This window comes from Salvelinus alpinus, chromosome 4 (genome assembly GCF_045679555.1).
Source record: "Salvelinus alpinus chromosome 4, SLU_Salpinus.1, whole genome shotgun sequence".
Classification (NCBI taxonomy): Eukaryota; Metazoa; Chordata; class Actinopteri; order Salmoniformes; family Salmonidae; genus Salvelinus; species Salvelinus alpinus.
The window spans coordinates 88,179,206-88,199,029 of NC_092089.1; the positions used below are offsets into that span (position 1 = coordinate 88,179,206).

Sequence of the window (19,824 nt, forward strand, 5' to 3'; positions counted from 1 at the left end):
GAGCCAGGACCAGCCACTGGGGAGCCAGGACCACCCACTGGGGAGCCAGGACCACCCACTGGGGAGCCAGGACCAGCCAATCAGAATTTGTTTTTTTTCCCACACAAAAGGTCTTTATTACAGACACAAATACTCCTCAGTTTCATACACCCTCTAATGTGTTGATGCTTGCTTAGTCCACACTCTAGTGTGTTTTCAGCTTCAGAATCCTTTTTGTGTGCCAAGCCTCAACACCAGCAGTACACCTTTCTTTCCAAAGGGGGGCAGTCAAAACTCAAGTAGCTGAGAGAACTAGTGGAAAAGTCACCTATGTTCCATACTGTTGGGGATTTAAGACAATAACAACAAACATCCACATGATCCACTCCTCCACATTGTACTGGAAAACCCCTGGAGCTACGTCCCACATGGTAATGGTAGTAGTGCACTATATAGGGCATAGGGAGCGATTTGGGACACATCCCCAATCAGAAGACAGGTTCCATAATGGGACTGTGGTGTTATTATAACAACCTGGTGGCAGAACGTTTGAATGTAGTTAACATTTATCATTGTACCTTTTCAAATGTCATTTAAACATCACATGTAGTTGGTCAACAGGCTGGTTTAGGTAGCTTTCTGCCACAGAGTCTGATTGTAGTTGGTCAACAGGCTGGTTTAGGTAGCTTTCTGCCACAGAGTCTGATTGTAGTTGGTCAACAGGCTGGTTTAGGTAGCTTTCTGCCACAGAGTCTGATTGTAGTTGGTCAACAGGCTGGTTTAGGTAGCTTTCTGCCACAGAGTCTTATTGTAGTTGGTCAACAGGCTGGTTTAGGTAGCTTTCTGCCACAGAGTCTGATTGTAGTTGGTCAACAGGCTGGTTTAGGTAGCTTTCTGCCACAGAGTCTGATTGTAGTTGGTCAACAGGCTGGTTTAGGTAGCTTTCTGCCACAGAGTCTTATTGTAGTTGGTCAACAGGCTGGTTTAGGTAGCTTTCTGCCACAGAGTCTGATTGTAGTTGGTCAACAGGCTGGTTTAGGTAGCTTTCTGCCACAGAGTCTGATTGTAGTTGGTCAACAGGCTGGTTTAGGTAGCTTTCTGCCACAGAGTCTGATTGTAGTTGGTCAACAGGCTGGTTTAGGTAGCTTTCTGCCACAGAGTCTGATTGTAGTTGGTCAACAGGCTGGTTTAGGTAGCTTTCTGCCACAGAGTCTGATTGGGAAGAGGTGAGACAAGAGTCCTTCTACAGATCATGGGTTGCGTTCCACGTGTCACCAAATGGTACCAATAGGGCTCAAAAGTAGGGCCCTGAATAGGCAATTTGGTGCCTGAGCCAACTCCGTAGCTCGTGACATGTTGTGGACAAAACCGAAGCTCAAAACCGAGTCTCAGATCCCAGAACCATGTCTCACGTGCACTAGCCATTGATATAGTCTATCAGGAGAGGCTACCACACAGACAGACAGGGTAGTCTATATGTGATGATGTGAGGTGAGAGAGACTACCACACAGACAGACAGGGTAGTCTATATGTGATGATGTGAGGTGAGAGAGACTACCACACACACAGACAGGGTAGTCTATCTGTGATGATGTGATATAATTGGCGTAGAAACACTGATTGTACAAAATTAGAAACACCTTCAAAATATTCAATTCGTAGGCTCAATATTCAATTCGTCGGCTCATTCAACAAGGTGTTGAATGCGTTCCACAGGGACGCTGGCCCATGTTGACTTCAATGCTTCCCACAGTTGTGTCCAGTTGGCTGGATGTCCATTGGGTGATGGACCATTCTTGATACACACAGGAAACTGTTGGGCGTGAAAAACCCAGCAGCATTGCAGTTCTTGACAAACTCAAACCGGTTCACCTTGCACCTACTACCATACCCCGTTCAAAGTCACTTAAATCTTTTGTCTTGCCCATTCACCCTCTGAACGGCACACATTTACAATTCATGTCTCAGTTGTCTCAAGGTTTAAAATCCTTCTTTAACCTGTCTCCTCCCCTTCATCTACACTGATTAAAGTGGATTTAACAAGTGGCATCAATAAGGGATAATAGGTTTCACCTGGATTACCCTTGTCAGCCTATGTCATGGAAAGGTGTTTTGTACACTCAGCGTATAGCTAGGAGGACTTTGGCTGAGCCTTCATAACTGGGTCAAAGCATTAAACAGTTCTGTTACTGTCCTGTCACCTCAGTGTGAGGGGTAATGTTACTGTCCTGTCACCTCAGTATGAGGGGTAATGTTACGGTCCTTTCACCTCAGTGTGAGGGGTAATGTTACGGTCCTGTCACCTCAGTATGAGGGGTAATGTTACTGTCCTGTCACCTCAGTATGAGGGGTAATGTTACGGTCCTTTCACCTCAGTGTGAGGGGTAATGTTACGGTCCTTTCACCTCAGTGTGAGGGGTAATGTTACTGTCCTGTCACCTCAGTATGAGGGGTAATGTTACGGTCCTGTCACCTCAGTATGAGGGGTAATGTTACTGTCCTGTCACCTCAGTATGAGGGGTAATGTTACTGTCCTGTCACCTCAGTGTGAGGGGTAATGTTACTGTCCTGTCACCTCAGTATGAGGGGTAATGTTACTGTCCTGTCACCTCAGTATGAGGGGTAATGTTACGGTCCTGTCACCTCAGTGTGAGGGGTAATGTTACGGTCCTGTCACCTCAGTATGAGGGGTAATGTTACTGTCCTGTCACCTCAGTATGAGGGGTAATGTTACGGTCCTGTCACCTCAGTATGAGGGGTAATGTTACGGTCCTGTCACCTCAGTGTGAGGGGTAATGTTACGGTCCTGTCACCTCAGTATGAGGGGTAATGTTACTGTCCTGTCACCTCAGTATGAGGGGTAATGTTACTGTCCTGTCACCTCAGTATGAGGGGTAATGTTACAGTCCTGTCACCTCAGTATGAGGGGTAACGTTACTGTCCTGTCACCTCAGTATGAGGGGTAATGTTACGGTCCTGTCACCTCAGTATGAGGGGTAATGTTACTGTCCTGTCACCTCAGTATGAGGGGTAATGTTACTGTCCTGTCACCTCAGTATGAGGGGTAATGTTACGGTCCTGTCACCTCAGTATGAGGGGTAATGTTATTGTCCTGTCACCTCAGTATGAGGGGTAACGTTACGGTCCTGTCACCTCAGTATGAGGGGTAATGTTATTGTCCTGTCACCTCAGTATGAGGGGTAATGTTACGGTCCTGTCACCTCAGTGTGAGGGGTAATGTTATTGTCCTGTCACTTCAGTGTGAGGGGTAATGTTACAGTCCTGTCACCTCAGTATGAGGGGTAACGTTATTGTCCTGTCACCTCAGTATGAGGGGTAATGTTACGGTCCTGTCACCTCAGTATGAGGGGTAATGTTACGGTCCTGTCACCTCAGTATGAGGGGTAATGTTACTGTCCTGTCACCTCAGTATGAGGGGTAATGTTACTGTCCTGTCACCTCAGTATGAGGGGTAATGTTACGGTCCTGTCACTTCAGTATGAGGGGTAATGTTACGGTCCTGTCACCTCAGTATGAGGGGTAATGTTACTGTCCTGTCACCTCAGTATGAGGGGTAATGTTACAGTCCTGTCACCTCAGTATGAGGGGTAACGTTATTGTCCTGTCACCTCAGTATGAGGGGTAATGTTACGGTCCTGTCACCTCAGTATGAGGGGTAATGTTATTATCCTGTCACCTCAGTATGAGGGGTAATGTTACGGTCCTGTCACCTCAGTATGAGGGGTAATGTTACGGTCCTGTCACCTCAGTGTGAGGGGTAATGTTACGGTCCTGTCACCTCGGTATGAGGGGTAATGTTACGGTCCTGTCACCTCAGTATGAGGGGTAATGTTACTGTCCTGTCACCTCAGTGTGACAGGTAATGGTGTACATTCTTAGCAGCTTCTCTCTGTTGTGGGATGGTGACCCTAGAGATTGGCAGGAACTGTGTGGAACAAAGGCAGCTCTTATTACAGCAGGCAGTATGAACACACACACACACACACACACACAGTCTGGCTCCAGTACACCAGAGAGTCTAAGACAGTAATGTATGGTTGTTGATACTTCACACTGTTACATCAGAGGGCCATGCCAGAGTTTCTCCTCTAAAGACACATTAGGTAACCCACAGCACCAGACAACCTTCTCTAGGTGTGGACTGCAAACGTTGGCAGACACACAGACAAGATGTGTTTTGAGTATCTGTTGTCAACTCTGTCACTGATGGCCCTTAAGATCTTTTTTTGTTGTTGTAAATATTCAGAAAAATATATCGATTTTTAATCGTTGTTCTGCAACATATGCTGAAACAATGGAAGTATTTTCTGTGTTAGACCTAAGGGATAATTTTTGCTTTAATAACATTGTTTTATGTTATAAATCTAGAAAAATATGCCAAAATGCTAATGGAATTAGCCCTGGAACATTCAATAGTGCTACAAAACAAAAAAAACAAAAAATATGTTTGGAGATTTGTACTAAATATTTTAATTATCTAATGTTAGAATTTAACAATCAAAGCCTTTTTAAACACTTGTTGGACAATAACCATAAAAAATTAAATGCCTTTTATGGTCTCTGACGGACTTGAAATGAATCCAATTAGTTGCATTTTATGAAGAAAACAATATATATATAGGAGGTCGTTCCTTTTTGTTGTGAAAGGTCATACTTTATCAAAATATATATTTGTTAATATTAAGACAAATATTTGACATTGTGCCTTCCTTTCAAGAATCGCTGAGCTCTAAAACAGCTAAATCTTCTCTCAGCCTCAGGGCAAAATGTAAAGTAGCATAAAATTTGCTTTAAAACTGCACATTTTTCTCTCTGGCTCAGGGGGGGGGCTGGGAAACTGCGCTACGCCACTGTACGCCATGGCAACAGACATTAGTTTATCCTCCTCAGGGAGTCTGGATCTGAGTACCTGCCCAACCCGTCACCAAATACAAACACATTTGGGGCAGTCTGATTGGTCCAGAAACCAATGGGTTTTGCCAGAGCCAGAACACATAAAGCGGCATTTTTTAAATTAGTAATTGGCTTTGATACTCTGATTGGTTAGAGACGATGACTTAGTTTTGGACAACGCCCGTCGTGCCCCTCGGTTCCACAAACTACTTCAATGATGGTCGTCTCAGACTGAAGTACGTAGCGAACGACAGAGCAACGGACCAAGTTGGTGTCAGGCTAAGTCACTTTATCATCATTTGTTCTTAACTGACTTGCCTAGTTAAATAAAGGTTAAATAAAATAAAAAATTAAAACACGTCATCACAGAAGTGCTGTATTTTCTCAGCACCAGTAGAGGGCAGTGTTTCTTTCACTTCACTTCATCCACAGCTTCTACCTGATTTCCCAACCAAAAAGGAGTATGTCCCAAATGGCATGCTATTGGGCTCTGGTCAAAAGTAGTGCACTATATAGGGAATAGGGTGCCATAGGACTCTGGTCTAAAGAAGTGCACTATATAGGGAATAGGATGCCATTTGGGAGGCATACAAGGGCTCCCCTGCCAGAGGACATCCTCAGACACTCAGTAAAACAACAGACAGTCATTTTCACTGCTTACCTGATCCCACTGAACACAATGCAATAAAACATGTTGTATTGATGCCCTGCCTTCAATAAGCCATGCTATCTTCTTAGCGTTCCATTCTGTCTGCACTGCAAAGCTGTCTTATCTTAATCAGGCTCAGGATAGATAAGTTACCCCAACTTAATCACACTTGCGATCGAGAGGTTCACATATCTTAAATCGGGCTCAGGATAGATAAATTCACCTAATTTAATTCAATAAAAATGAGATTTTATAGTGTTGCAGGCTCGCAGCCATGGCCTACATGAAACCAGTTCCAGTTCAATTCAAATTGTGTGAATGTAATGAAATAATGTTTTCTAGCCCAAAGAGAGGTAGCCTACAGTATGCTTCAGACAGAGCACTCAGACTAAAGAGAGAAAGCCTACAGTATGCCTCAGACAGAGCACTCAGCCTAAAGAGAGAAAGCCTACAGTATGCTTCAGACAGAGCACTCAGCCCAAAGAGAGGTAGCCTACAGTATGCTTCAGACAGAGCACTCAGCCCAAAGAGAGTTGGCCTACAGTATGCTTCAGACAGAGCACTCAGCCCAAAGAGAGGTAGCCTACAGTATGCTTCAGACAGAGCACTCAGCCCAAAGAGAGTTGGCCTACAGTATGCCTCAGACAGAGCACTCAGCCCAAAGAGAGGTAGCCTACAGTATGCTTCAGACAGAGCACTCAGCCCAAAGAGAGTTGGCCTACAGTATGCTTCAGACAGAACACTCAGTCCAAAGAGAGCTAGCCTACAGTATGCTTCAGACAGAGCACTCAGCCCAAAGAGAGGTAGCCTACAGTATGCTTCAGACAGAGCACTCAGCCCAAAGAGAGGTAGCGTACAGTATGCTTCAGACAGAGCACTCAGCCCAATGAGAGGTAGCCTACAGTATGCTTCAGACTGAGCACTCAGCCCAAAGAGAGGTAGCCTACAGTATGCTTCAGACAGAGCACGAGGTATAATCGTGTCATGTGTACAAAGCATGGAGGTGGAAACAGAGGGAGTTAAAATCATTCCCTTTAACAGGCAGCAGCAGCTCCATATGTGTTCATGCTCTCTCTCTCTCTCTCTCTCTCCCTCTCTCCCTCTCTCCCTCTCTCCCTCTCTGCGTCACTCTCTCTTTCTCTCTCTCTCCCTATCTCCCTATGTCTCTCTCTCTGCGTCTCTCTCTCTCTCTCTCTGTCCCTCTTTCCGTCTGTCTCTCTCTCTGCGTCTCTCTCTCTGTCCCTCTTTCCGTCTGTCTCTCTGCATCTCTCTCTCTCTTTCTCTCTCTCTCCCTCTCTCTCTCTCCCTCTCTCTCTCCCTCTCTCTCTCTGTCTCCCTCTCTCTCTCTCTCTCTCTCTCTCTCTCTCTCTCTCTCTCTCTCTCTCTCTCTCTCTCTCTCTCTCTCTCTCTCTCTCTCTCTCTCTCTCTCTCTCCCTCTCTCTCTCTCTGTCTCCCTCTCTCTCTCTCTAGAACAGTGAGCATCACCAAGCACATGCATTGCATCTGTCCATCCCCTAATTGTGATGCAGCGGCTGAGAGAGACTGTGAGAGAGTAGAAAGAGGAGGGCCAGTCGTTTACCAATCACAAGGGTTTCCCCACCTCCCTCCCTCAGTCTCTAAGCATGTTGGGGGAGGAAAAAGTGCTGGGCAGAGAAAAAAGTGATAAGCAGCTTTGAAACACATTCCCGCTGAATCAGGGTGTGTGTGTTCGACACAGACGCAGACAGCACAGCATTGGCTAGCTCTCTCTCCCCCACAGACACAGAAGCCAGCGAGTGTCTCACAACCAAAGCAAACATAGCCGTATTAACGTGACGAGAGGGAGACTCGGGGAGACACGACTGACTGTCTACTCTCAGGGAAGAGGAGGAAGCTGGGGACACTTGACTTCCCGACACCCTCATCCAGAGCACCTGGAGGGAGGAAATCCTTCCCTCTGCATACGCTGAGGAACACACAACAACGACTACAAGCCTGAGAAGTAGAGAAGTAGAAGAGAGACCAGCACCAAGGTCTTTCTCTCTCTCTACCTCTCTCTCTCCTGCTGTGGAGCTCGTCTCTCCAGTCCCTCAAGGTGTTCTGCCCGACCGGATTGACTGATCTGCTGTCATCATGTCAGATGGAGAGGAGTGTCTCTCTCCCATCGGTCTGGACTGCTGCTCCTGCTGCCTGGACCTGGCCAACTGTGACGACCCAGCTGGGGGTGGGGGTGAGGGCAGAGGCCACAGCACCCCTCTGATGGGCAGCCCCACGTCGCTCAGCCACTTCCGCCAGTTCCGGGAGCAGCTGACGTTCCAGAACCAGAACGTGAACACGGACAAGCTGAACAGCATGATGAGACTGGACTCTCTGGAGTCGGTGGTCAAAGACCCCTGTTACCTGCTCAACGAGGGCATCTGCAACAGCAACATCGACCAGACCACTCTGTCCATCCTGCTGTTCTTCCACAGGTACTGTACTTCACCTATATCTCTCATCCTCATTTACATCTCCACCTTTATCTCATCCTGTTAAGTTGCTGATACATGAAACACCTCAAAATATCTCTAGTTTCACATTATCTCACTAAACATTACAGTGTCATTATTTTTGTAAGTATTGTACATTGTAATAATTATTGTGATTACTCATTGTTATATTGTGCTTACAGCAGTAATCTTACACTGTACCTGGGTTATGGCAAGGTGTAGGGCTGGTTAAGTGTAATGTGTCAATGACTAACTTCAATACCGTCACTGTACTTACAGGACAGAAAATACACATTCAATACCTTCACTGTACTTACAGGACAGGTAATACACCTTCAATATTGTCACTGTACTTACAGGACAGGTAATAACCCAGGGACTGTAACGCAAAGACATACCCCTCCTCCTCCTACTCACCTGTACTGAAAGTTGTTAGGTCATCGTTACCTTCCATTCCACCTTTCTGTTTAACTTTCTGATGATGTACTTTTTCAATGTATTAGTGATATCCCTGTCATAACCACAAATGCATCACAATAATATCATCAACCTAATGAAAACTAATAACGTGACTATTCTACCTTAATCAAACATCACATTCGACCAATTAGGTTGTTTAAAAACTGACATGCTAAGAATGTTTATGATTTGAGAGCTGAATGACATCCCTAGGAAGTCAACTAGTTTTCATTACCCCTCATTTTTACATATGAAGATACAATTATGCATTTCCCTCTCCAATGTATAATGATAACTTTTCAAATGACTCAGTCAAAAGACAGAAGAATCACAATCAATGAATTTATAAAGTCCTTTTTTCATCAGCATATGTCACAAAGAGCTAATACAGAAACCCAGCCTAAAACCCCAGAGAGCAAGCAATGCACATGTAGAAGGACGGTGGCCATGAAAAACTCCCTAGAAAGAGGAGGAACCTAGGAAGAAACCTAGAGAGGAACCAGGCTCTGAGAGGTGGCCAGTCCTCTTCTGGCTGTGCCGGGTGGAGATTATAACAGAACATGGCCAAGATGTTCAAATGTTAATAGATGACCAGCAGCAAATAATAATAATCACAGTGGTTGTAGAGGGTGCAACAGGTCAGCACCTCAGGAGTAAATGTCAGTTGGCTTTTCATAGCCGAGCATTCAGAAGTCGAGGCAGCAGGTGCGGTAGAGAAGGAGAGAGAGGGAGGGAGAGGGAGGGAGAGAAGGAGAGAGAGAGAGAGAGAGGGAGGGAGAGAGAGAAAGCGAGAGTTAGAGACTGAGACAGCAGGTCCGGTACAAGGTAGCACGTCTGGTGTACAGGTCAGGGTTCCATAGCCACAGGCAAAACAGCAGAAACTGGATCAGCAGCACGACCAGGTGGACTGGGGACGTGAAATGCCAAGAGTCATCAGGCCAGGTAGTCCTGAGGCATGGTCCAGGGCTCAGGTCCTCCGGGATGGAAGAGAGAGAGAGAGAGAGAGAGAGAGAGAGAGAGAGAGAGAGAGAGAGAGAGAGAGAGAGAGAGAGAGAGAGAGAGAGAGAGAGAGAGAGAGAGAGAGAGAGAGAGAGAGAGAGAGAGAGAGAGAGAGAGAGAGAGAGAGAGAGAGAGAGAGAGAGAGAGAGAGAGAGAGAGAGAGAGAGAGAGAGAGAGAGAGAGAGAGAGAGAGAGAGAGAGAGAGAGAGAGAGAGAGAGAGAGAGAGAGGAAAATTAGGGGGAGCATACTTAAGTTCACACAGGATGACAGATAAGACAGGAGAATTACACCATATATAACAGACTGACCATAGCCCCCCGGCACAGAGACTACTGCGGCATAGATACTGGAGTCTGAGACAGGAGGGGTCGGGGGACACAGTGGCCCTATCTGACGCTACCCCCGGACCGGGCCAACCAGGCAGGATATAACCCCACTCACTTTGTCAAAGCACAGCCCCCACACAACTAAATGTATATCAACAGACCACCAACTTACTACCCTGAGACAAGGCTAATTATAGCCCACAAAAGGGGCTTCCTGTACGGCAAAACCGGACAGGAACTTCACGTCAGTGACTCAACCCACTCAAGTTGAGTATAGCGGGGAAAAAAGCCTGGCACTGCGTGACGCACCCCTCTCCTAGGGACGGCATGGTAGAGCACCAGTAAGCCCTTCAGAAAAACAACACAAACCTCTAGACGTCACTGTAAACACGACGCATCACAAAACCCCTAGACGTCACTGTAAACACGACGCATCACAAAACCTCTAGACGTCACTGTAAACACGACGCATCACAAAACCCCTAGACGTCACTGTAAACACGACGCATCACAAAACCTCTAGACGTCACTGTAAACACGACGCATCACAAAACCTCTAGACGTCACTGTAAACACGACGCATCACAAAACCTCTAGACGTCACTGTAAACACGACGCATCACAAAACCTCTAGACGTCACTGTAAACACGACGCATCACAAAACCTCTAGACGTCACTGTAAACACGACGCATCACAAAACCTCTAGACGTCACTGTAAACACGACGCATCACAAAACCCCTAGACGTCACTGTAAACACGAAGCATCACAAACCCTCTAGACGTCACTGTAAACACGACGCATCACAAAACCTCTAGACGTCACTGTAAACACGACGCATCACAAATCCTCTAGACGTCACTGTAAACATGACGCATCACAAAACCTCTAGACGTCACTGTAAACACGACGCATCACAAACCTCTAGACGTCACTGTAAACACGACGCATCACAAACCCCTAGACGTCACTGTAAACACGACGCATCACAAAACCTCTAGACGTCACTGTAAACACGACGCATCACAAAACCCCTAGACGTCACTGTAAACACGACGCATCACAAACCCTCTAGAGGTCACTGTAAACACGACGCATCACAAACCCCTAGACGTCACTGTAAACACAACGCATCACAAAACCCCTAGACGTCACTGTAAACACAACGCATCACAAACCCTCTAGAGGTCACTGTAAACACGACGCATCACAAAACCCCTAGACGTCACTGTAAACACGACGCATCACAAAACCCCTAGACGTCACTGTAAACACGACGCATCACAAACCCTCTAGAGGTCACTGTAAACACGACGCATCACAAACCCTCTAGACGTCACTGTAAACACGACGCATCACAAAACCCCTAGAGGTCACTGTAAACACGACGCATCACAAACCCCTAGACGTCACTGTAAACACGACGCATCACAAACCTCTAGAGGTCACTGTAAACACGAAGCATCACAAACCCTCTAGACGTCACTGTAAACACGACGCATCACAAAACCCCTAGACGTCACTGTAAACACGACGCAACACAAAACCCCTAGACGTCACTGTAAACACGAAGCATCACAAAACCCCTAGACGTCACTGTAAACACGACGCATCACAAAACCCCTAGACGTCACTGTAAACACGACGCATCACAAACCTCTAGACGTCACTGTAAACACGACGCATCACAAAACCCCTAGACGTCACTGTAAACACGACGCATCACAAAACCCCTAGAGGTCACTGTAAACACGACGCATCACAAAACCCCTAGAGGTCACTGTAAACACGACGCATCACAAAACCCCTAGACGTCACTGTAAACACAACGCATCACAAACCTCTAGAGGTCACTGTAAACACGACGCATCACAAACCTCACAAGGCAGCTTGTCATATTGGACGCGTTTTAAAGGCTTTTTAAAATCCAAATATAGTCCTCTCTCATCGTGGCCAAATCGTAAATGTAAACCACAAGTTTGTTTGGAAACATGCTGACGTGTTCGTTGGGATTAAAGATGATATGCAACTGATTACTGCCAGTTCGCATCTCCCTTTGGCAGCACTAACCAACCCTAGGGACGACTAAGTTCAAATTAGAGTTAACAGTTTTCCATTAAAACTCTTCCATAGCTTCAGCAGCCATCACTGCTGTACTTCTGATTTATGAAAGGTTTAACAGTACTGTCTGTACACACTTTGTTAGGACTAACAGTACTGTCTGTGCACACTTTGTTAGGACTAACAGTACTGTCTGTGCACACTTTGTTAGGACTAACAGTACTGTCTGTACACGCTTTGTTAGGACTAACAGTACTGTCTGTACACACTTTGTTAGGACTAACAGTACTGTCTGTACACACTTTGTTAGGACTAACAGTACTGTCTGTACACACTTTGTTAGGACTAACAGTACTGTCTGTGCACACTTTGTTAGGACTAACAGTACTGTCTGTACACGCTTTGTTAGGACTAACAGTACTGTCTGTACACACTTTGTTAGGACTAACAGTACTGTCTGTACACACTTTGTTAGGACTAACAGTACTGTCTGTACACACTTTGTTAGGACTAACAGTACTGTCTGTGCACACTTTGTTAGGACTAACAGTACTGTCTGTACACACTTTGAAAGGACTAACAGTACTGTCTGTACACACTTTGAACGGACTAACAGTACTGTCTGTACACACTTTGTTTGGACTAACAGTACTGTCTGTACACACTTTGTTAGGACTAACAGTACTGTCTGTACACACTTTGAACGGACTAACAGTACTGTCTGTACACGCTTTGTTAGGACTAACAGTACTGTCTGTACACACTTTGTTAGGACTAACAGTACTGTCTGTACACACTTTGTTAGGACTAACAGTACTGTCTGTACACACTTTGTTAGGACTAACAGTACTGTCTGTACACACTTTGTTAGGACTAACAGTACTGTCTGTACACGCTTTGTTAGGACTAACAGTACTGTCTGTACACACTTTGAAAGGACTAACAGTACTGTCTGTACACACTTTGTTAGGACTAACAGTACTGTCTGTACACACTTTGAACGGACTAACAGTACTGTCTGTACACACTTTGTTAGGACTAACAGTACTGTCTGTACACGCTTTGTTAGGACTAACAGTACTGTCTGTACACACTTTGTTAGGACTAACAGTACTGTCTGTACACGCTTTGTTAGGACTAACAGTACTGTCTGTACACGCTTTGTTAGGACTAACAGTACTGTCTGTACACGCTTTGTTAGGACTAACAGTACTGTCTGTACACACTTTGTTAGGACTAACAGTACTGTCTGTACACACTTTGTTAGGACTAACAGTACTGTCTGTACACACTTTGTTAGGACTAACAGTACTGTCTGTACACACTTTGTTAGGACTAACAGTACTGTCTGTACACACTTTTAAAGGTACACATTACAAGTGGCATGTTTGGTTTCTGAGCAGTAAAATGTGAAGGCCTACTGAGAAATATCTGAACTAGGACCGGGAGGAAGACACTATGTCGACAACGAGCGTCGTTATCAACGGAGACGCCACCTTTGACTTCCATATACAGTGCATTCGAAAACTATTCAGACCCATTGACTTAGTCCACATTGTGTTACGTTACAGCCTAATTCTAAAATTGATTAAATTAATGTTTTTCTCTCACCCATTTACACACAATACCCCATAATGACAAAGTGAAAACATGTTTTTAGAAATTAAATACAGATATATCTCATTTACATAAATATTCATACCCCTGAGTCAATACTTTGTAGAAACGACTTTGGCAGTATTTACAGCTGTGAGTCTTTCTGGGTAAGTCTCTAAGAGCTTTCCACACCTGGATTGTGTAACATTTTCCCATTTATTATTTTCTAAATTCTTCTAGCTCTGTCATTATTGGTTGTTGATCGTTGCTAGACAACCAATTTTCAGGTGCTGCCATATATTTTAAAATCCATGCAACGTATTATGTGACTTGTTCATCAAAGGTTTACTCCTGAACTTATTTAGTCTCGCTGTAACAAAGGGGTTAAAAACTTTATTGACTCAAGACATTTCAGCTTTAGATTTTTTATACATTTTTTGTAAACATTTAGTGAAACATAATTCCACTTTGACCACATGGGGTATTTTGCATAGGCCAGTGACCAAATATCTAAATTTCATCCATTTTAAATTCAGGCTGAAACACAACAAAATGTGGAGAAAGTCAATGAGTGTGAAACGTTTCTGAAGGCTCTGGATGTTAATCTCTTGTGATGATATGTAAATCACAGAGATAAACGCAGAGTACATCGGCGGACCTATCACCATTCCACATTCCTGTGTGTGTGTGTGTGTGTGTGTGTGTGTGTGTGTGTGTGTGTGTGTGTGTGTGTGTGTGTGTGTGTGTGTGTGTGTGTGTGTGTGTGTGTGTGTGTGTGTGTGTGTGTGTGTGTGTGTTGTTTGCAAAGGGAATACTCTGTTGTCGATGTATTTATGATAGCGTGGGTGTGTTGTGCTGATAGGACTATTGCAGAACAGGGGTCAAAAACCTTTTGGCCAAGGCCACTGTGGTCTACTGGTCCTTCCTCCCTCTGTAAAGCTGAGCAAATTCCCTGCAGAAACCATGATACGTGTTTATGCCAGCCAGTGCTTAATTCATTAATTGGATGAATAGTAAAACACATGATTTGTAGTTGGGTATGATGAAGCGGTGTGGTCGTTAAACGCTGCAGGACGGCCATACGCAACGGTCTGGATTGTAATGGGTTGGTGTAAGACGGAGGCAGGGGGGTAGTTGTAACGAGGACACCAGTCAGCTGACAGAATGCTCAGCCTTCTACCTGGCACCTCCCTATACCTCTAGGCCAATCACAGATGGCTAGATAAAAACCTGGTATTTGGAACAAGAACTGGCTTGGGGAAAGTGTACCACCCTGGCCTCTGGAACAGGAACTGGCTTGGGTAGTTTGTGCACCCTGGCATTTGTCCACATTAACTGTGTCTCCGACAGAGATCTACTCATACAGAGATCCACTCATACAGAGATCTACTCATACAGAGATATTTTCATACAGAGATCTACTCATACAGAGATCTACTCATACAGAGATCTACTCATACAGAGATCTACTCATACATAGATCTACTCATACAAAGATCTACTCATACAAAGATCTACTCATACAGAGATCTACTCATACATAGATCTACTCATACAGAGATCTTTTCATACAGAGGATGTGTGTGTATTGTTTTGTATTGTGGGTATTACTGCACTATTGGAGCTAGAAACATAAGCATTTTGCTGCACCTGCGATAACATCTGCAAAATATATGTATTCTACCATACCAATAGAATGATACGAAAGATTAAAATAGAACCGTTTTTTCTCAACCTCCCTCCCTCCCTCCCTCCCTCCCTCCCTCCCTCCCTGTTACAAAACTGTTACAAATAGTAACAAAAGAGGAATAACACACACACACACACACACACACACACACACACACACACACACACACACACACACACACACACACACACACACACACACACACACACACACACACACACACACACACACACACACACACACACACACACACACACACACACACACACACACACAGGGACAGCAAATAAGTTGTTGGACCATTTAGCAAACAATTGAAGACAAAATAAAACGATAGTGCCGCTCAGAATAGACTCAGGATTCAGACAGATGATGTCCCAAATTACACCCTATTCACTATGCTACTGTTGGATTCAGACAGATGATGTCCCAAATTACACCCTATTCACTATGCTACTGTTGGATTCAGACAGATGATGTCCCAAATTACACCATATTCACTATGCTACTGTTGGATTCAGACAGATGATGTCCCAAATTACACCATATTCACTATGCTACTGTTGGATTCAGACAGATGATGTCCCAAAATTACACCATATTCACTATGCTACTGTTGGATTCAGACAGATGATGTCCCAATTTACACCCTATTCACTATACTGCTATGGGATTCAGACATAGATAGCTACTGAAGGTGAACTCTTTAGGAAGTCCATTATGAGTCAAGAGAGACAGAGATAGAGAGGAGCTTGGTGAGACCGACTCAGAACAGTGCAGAGAGATACAGTAATGGTGTTTTAATGGACTTGTTGAGTTACAGCATTGTTGTGACTGTGTGAATGGGTTTTGGTGCTCCGCCAGGAGATGTCTGGCAACAGTGTAGTGTCCTTGTTATATGGTGGTGTGTGTGTGTGTGTGTGAGAGGTGTTCCCCTGTTGTCTGTATGTCTGGTTCAGGGGACCATCAGGAGTCATCTGTACATGCTCTCTCTCCGACCCAAACGGAGTCACTCTCAGTGGGGGGACAGCTGTCGCTGTGGACCTCTTCACCACATCACCAGCCAGGCTCTGTCAGTGGGGCCATCACCACATCACCACATCACCAGCCAGGCTCTGTCAGTGGGGCCATCACCACATCACCACATCACCAGCCAGGCTCTGTCAGTGGGGCCATCACCACATCACCAGCCAGGCTCTGTCAGTGGGGCCATCACCACATCACCACATCACCAGCCAGGCTCTGTCAGTGGGGCCATCACCACATCACCAGCAAGGCTCTGTCAGTGGGGCCATCACCACATCACCAGCCAGGCTCTGTCAGTGGGGCCATCACCACATCACCACATCACCAGCCAGGCTCTGTCAGTGGGGCCATCACCACATCACCACATCACCACATCACCAGCCAGGCTCTGTCAGTGCATCACCACATCACCAGAGGAACTACCAACAAGGACATGATTCATTATTTATCTACTCATGAAGAGATCTACTTATGAAGAGATCTACTTATGAAGAGATCTAGTCATACAGAGATCTTTTCATACAGAGATCTTTTCATACAGAGATCTACTCATACAGAGATCTACTCATACAGAGATCTACTCATACAGCGATCTACTTATGAAGAGATCTAGTCATACAGAGATCCACTCATACAGAGATCTACTCATACAGAGATCCACTCATACAGAGATCCACTCATACAGAGATCTACTCATACAGAGATCTACTCATACAGAGATCCACTCATACAGAGATATACTCATACAGAGATCTACTCATACAGCGATCTACTTATGAAGAGATCTAGTCATACAGAGATCCACTCATACAGAGATCTACTCATACAGAGATCTACTCATACAGAGATCTACTCATACAGAGATCCACTCATACGGAGATCCACTCATACAGAGATCCACTCATACAGAGATCCACTCATACAGAGATCTACTCATGAAGAGATCTACTCATGCAGAAATCTACTAAAACAGAGATCCGCTCATACAGAGATCTACTCATACAGAGATCTTTCTTACAGCGATCTACTCATGAAGAGATCTACTCATACAGAGATCTACTCATACAGAGATCCACTCATGCAGAGATCTACTCATGCCGAGATCCACTCATACAGAGATCTACTCATACATAGATCTTTTCATACAGAGATCTACTCATACAGAGGTCGACTCATACAGAGATCCAGTTAAGAATCACAGGCAGACAGTCAGACAGAGATGCGGCCTCACACAGGCAACTGACTGAAACTGATTCAACAAGTCCAGTACGTTCCTACAGTAACTGTCCATCTAGGAACAGGCATTGGGCTGTGTTGTGTAGCAGCCACTCTGGGCTTGTTAGGCCATGAAGGAAGTCAATGGTAATGTCATGAGTAGATACTGTCAATAGTAGTAGAGTAGTACTGAGTAAATACTGTCAATAGTAGTACTGAGTAGTACTGAGTAGAGACTGTCAATAGTAGTAGAGTAGTACTGAGTAAATACTGTCAATAGTAGTACTGAGTAGTACTGAGTAGAGACTGTCAATAGTAGTAGAGTAGTACTGAGTAAATACTGTCAATAGTAGTACTGAGTAGTACTGAGTAGAGACTGTCAATAGTAGTAGAGTAGTACTGAGTAAATACTGTCAATAGTAGTACTGAGTAGTACTGAGTAGAGACTGTCAATAGTAGTAGAGTAGTACTGAGTAAATACTGTCAATAGTAGTACTGAGTAGTACTGAGTAGATACTGTCAATAGTAGTAGAGTAGTACTGAGTAAATACTGTCAATAGTAGTACTGAGTAGTACTGAGTAGAGACTGTCAATAGTAGTAGAGTAGTACTGAGTAAATACTGTCAATAGTAGTACTGAGTAGTACTGAGTAGAGACTGTCAATAGTAGTAGAGTAGTACTAAATAAATACTGTCAATAGTAGTAGAGTAGTACTGAGTAGATACTGTCAATAGTAGTAGAGTAGTACTGAGTAGATACTGTCAATAGTAGTAGAGTAGTACTGAGTAGATACTGTCAAGAGTAGTAGAGTAGTACTGTCAATAGTAGTACTGAGTAGATACTGTCAATAGTAGTACTGAGTAGTACTGAGTAGATACTGTCGAAGGCACTGCATCTCAGTGCAAGCGGCGTCACTACAGTCCCTGGATCAAATCCAGGCTGTATCACATCCGGCCGTGATTGGGAGTACCATAGGGCGGCGCACAATTGGCCCAGCGTCGTCCGGGTTTGGGTTTTGCCGGGCTAGGCCGTCATTGTAAATAAGAATTTGTTCTTTCACTGACTTGCCTCGTTAAATGAAGGTTAAATAAAGTACTGAGTAGATACTGTAAATAGAACAAAGGAGATTACTGATATGCTGACCTCACCATTCTTTTGTCCTTGAAGAGATGAACCTAATTATCCGAGACAGTATTAAGCTCCAAGGGTCATTGAATGAATCAGCTGCTGCTCCTACTGTTCGGTGTAATTGTTGCAGAGCCTTCACTGCCTTGTGACCCAGGTCTACGGATCTCAGCTCTGCGTTGACGTCTCACCATGGGCCAGGTCACTCGTTGAATAAACTTCCTGTTTACATCAAAGAATGACAAACTCTCCGCGTCTTGCTCCGTTGATATAAAAAGGCCTGACAAAAAAAAAAAAAGATGTATAGATTCTTAGAATAGACTGGTAGAGCAGGAGGGAGGTAGTAGAGAGAGAGAGTCCATTACTGAGGTCAAAACCGACAGAATGAGTTGCACTCATTATCACTGTGAAGAACGTGTTATCTCCCTATGTGGTCCATAAACTTCTGTCTTTTTGAGGACACAGATGACTTCTTTTTTTTCAGCAGGACTATAGTGCCGATTTATTTATTTTTTCTTGAAAACAAAATCTGGAATGGCTCAACTCTGTCATACTAATATGACTTCAGTGTTGGGCAGAATTCCACAAAACGATTAACCAAAAACAGTCCCCACCCATTGGTACAGTCATTTACCCAACAAGCATAGTACGAAGCCAACACCCTCAGATGTAATATTAATCAGCATTGCATGCCAGCGACAAATCTTCCACACCAGATCAATTAGCCAAACAGATACAAAAAAAAAAAAAAAAAAATTGGCCAACTTCGAAAGAGACAAGGGAGTGCCACCACCACCCATCCATTTGTTAATGTATTAGGTCTACCCATCTAGCTAGGGGTTTCTAGTTGGCATGGAAGGGAGCGTGTTATTTAGATTCAGAGGTTGAGTGGTGATAGCTGGCTGTAGTGTGTGTGTGTGTGTGTGTGTGTGTGTGTGTGTGTGTGTGTGTGTGTGTGTGTGTGTGTGTGTGTGTGTGTGTGTGTGTGTGTGTGTGTAGTGGTAGAGTGGTGATAGCTGGCTGTAATACTGGCCCATACGCCAGTCTTATCTGCTTGTACTCAGGCTCAGTCTGGCACGTATTAAAGATAATAAAACAGGCTGTAAACACAACACACCCCTGTCAACACACACAACACCAGCCATCCTGGCTGTACACACAACACACCCCTGTCAACACACACAACACCAGCCATCCAGGCTGTAAACACAACACACCCCTGTCAACACACACAACACCAGCCATCCAGGCTGTAAACACAACACACCCCTGTCAACATACACAACACCAGCCATCCAGGCTGTAAACACAACA

At 44.7% G+C, this 19,824-nt stretch overlaps 1 protein-coding gene across 1 annotated transcript in view; it reads left to right on the forward strand.

Annotated features, from left to right (window-relative positions):
- The first annotated feature begins 7,225 nt into the window (after nt 1-7,225).
- The window catches only part of LOC139574646 (TSC22 domain family protein 1-like), a 67,647-nt gene continuing 55,048 nt past the window's right edge, over nt 7,226-19,824 (forward strand). Inside the window, exon 1 of the mRNA XM_071399403.1 lies at nt 7,226-7,993. Coding sequence (XP_071255504.1) covers nt 7,656-7,993 — 338 coding nt within the window. The 5' untranslated portion in view covers nt 7,226-7,655. The remainder of the gene's footprint in view (nt 7,994-19,824) is intronic.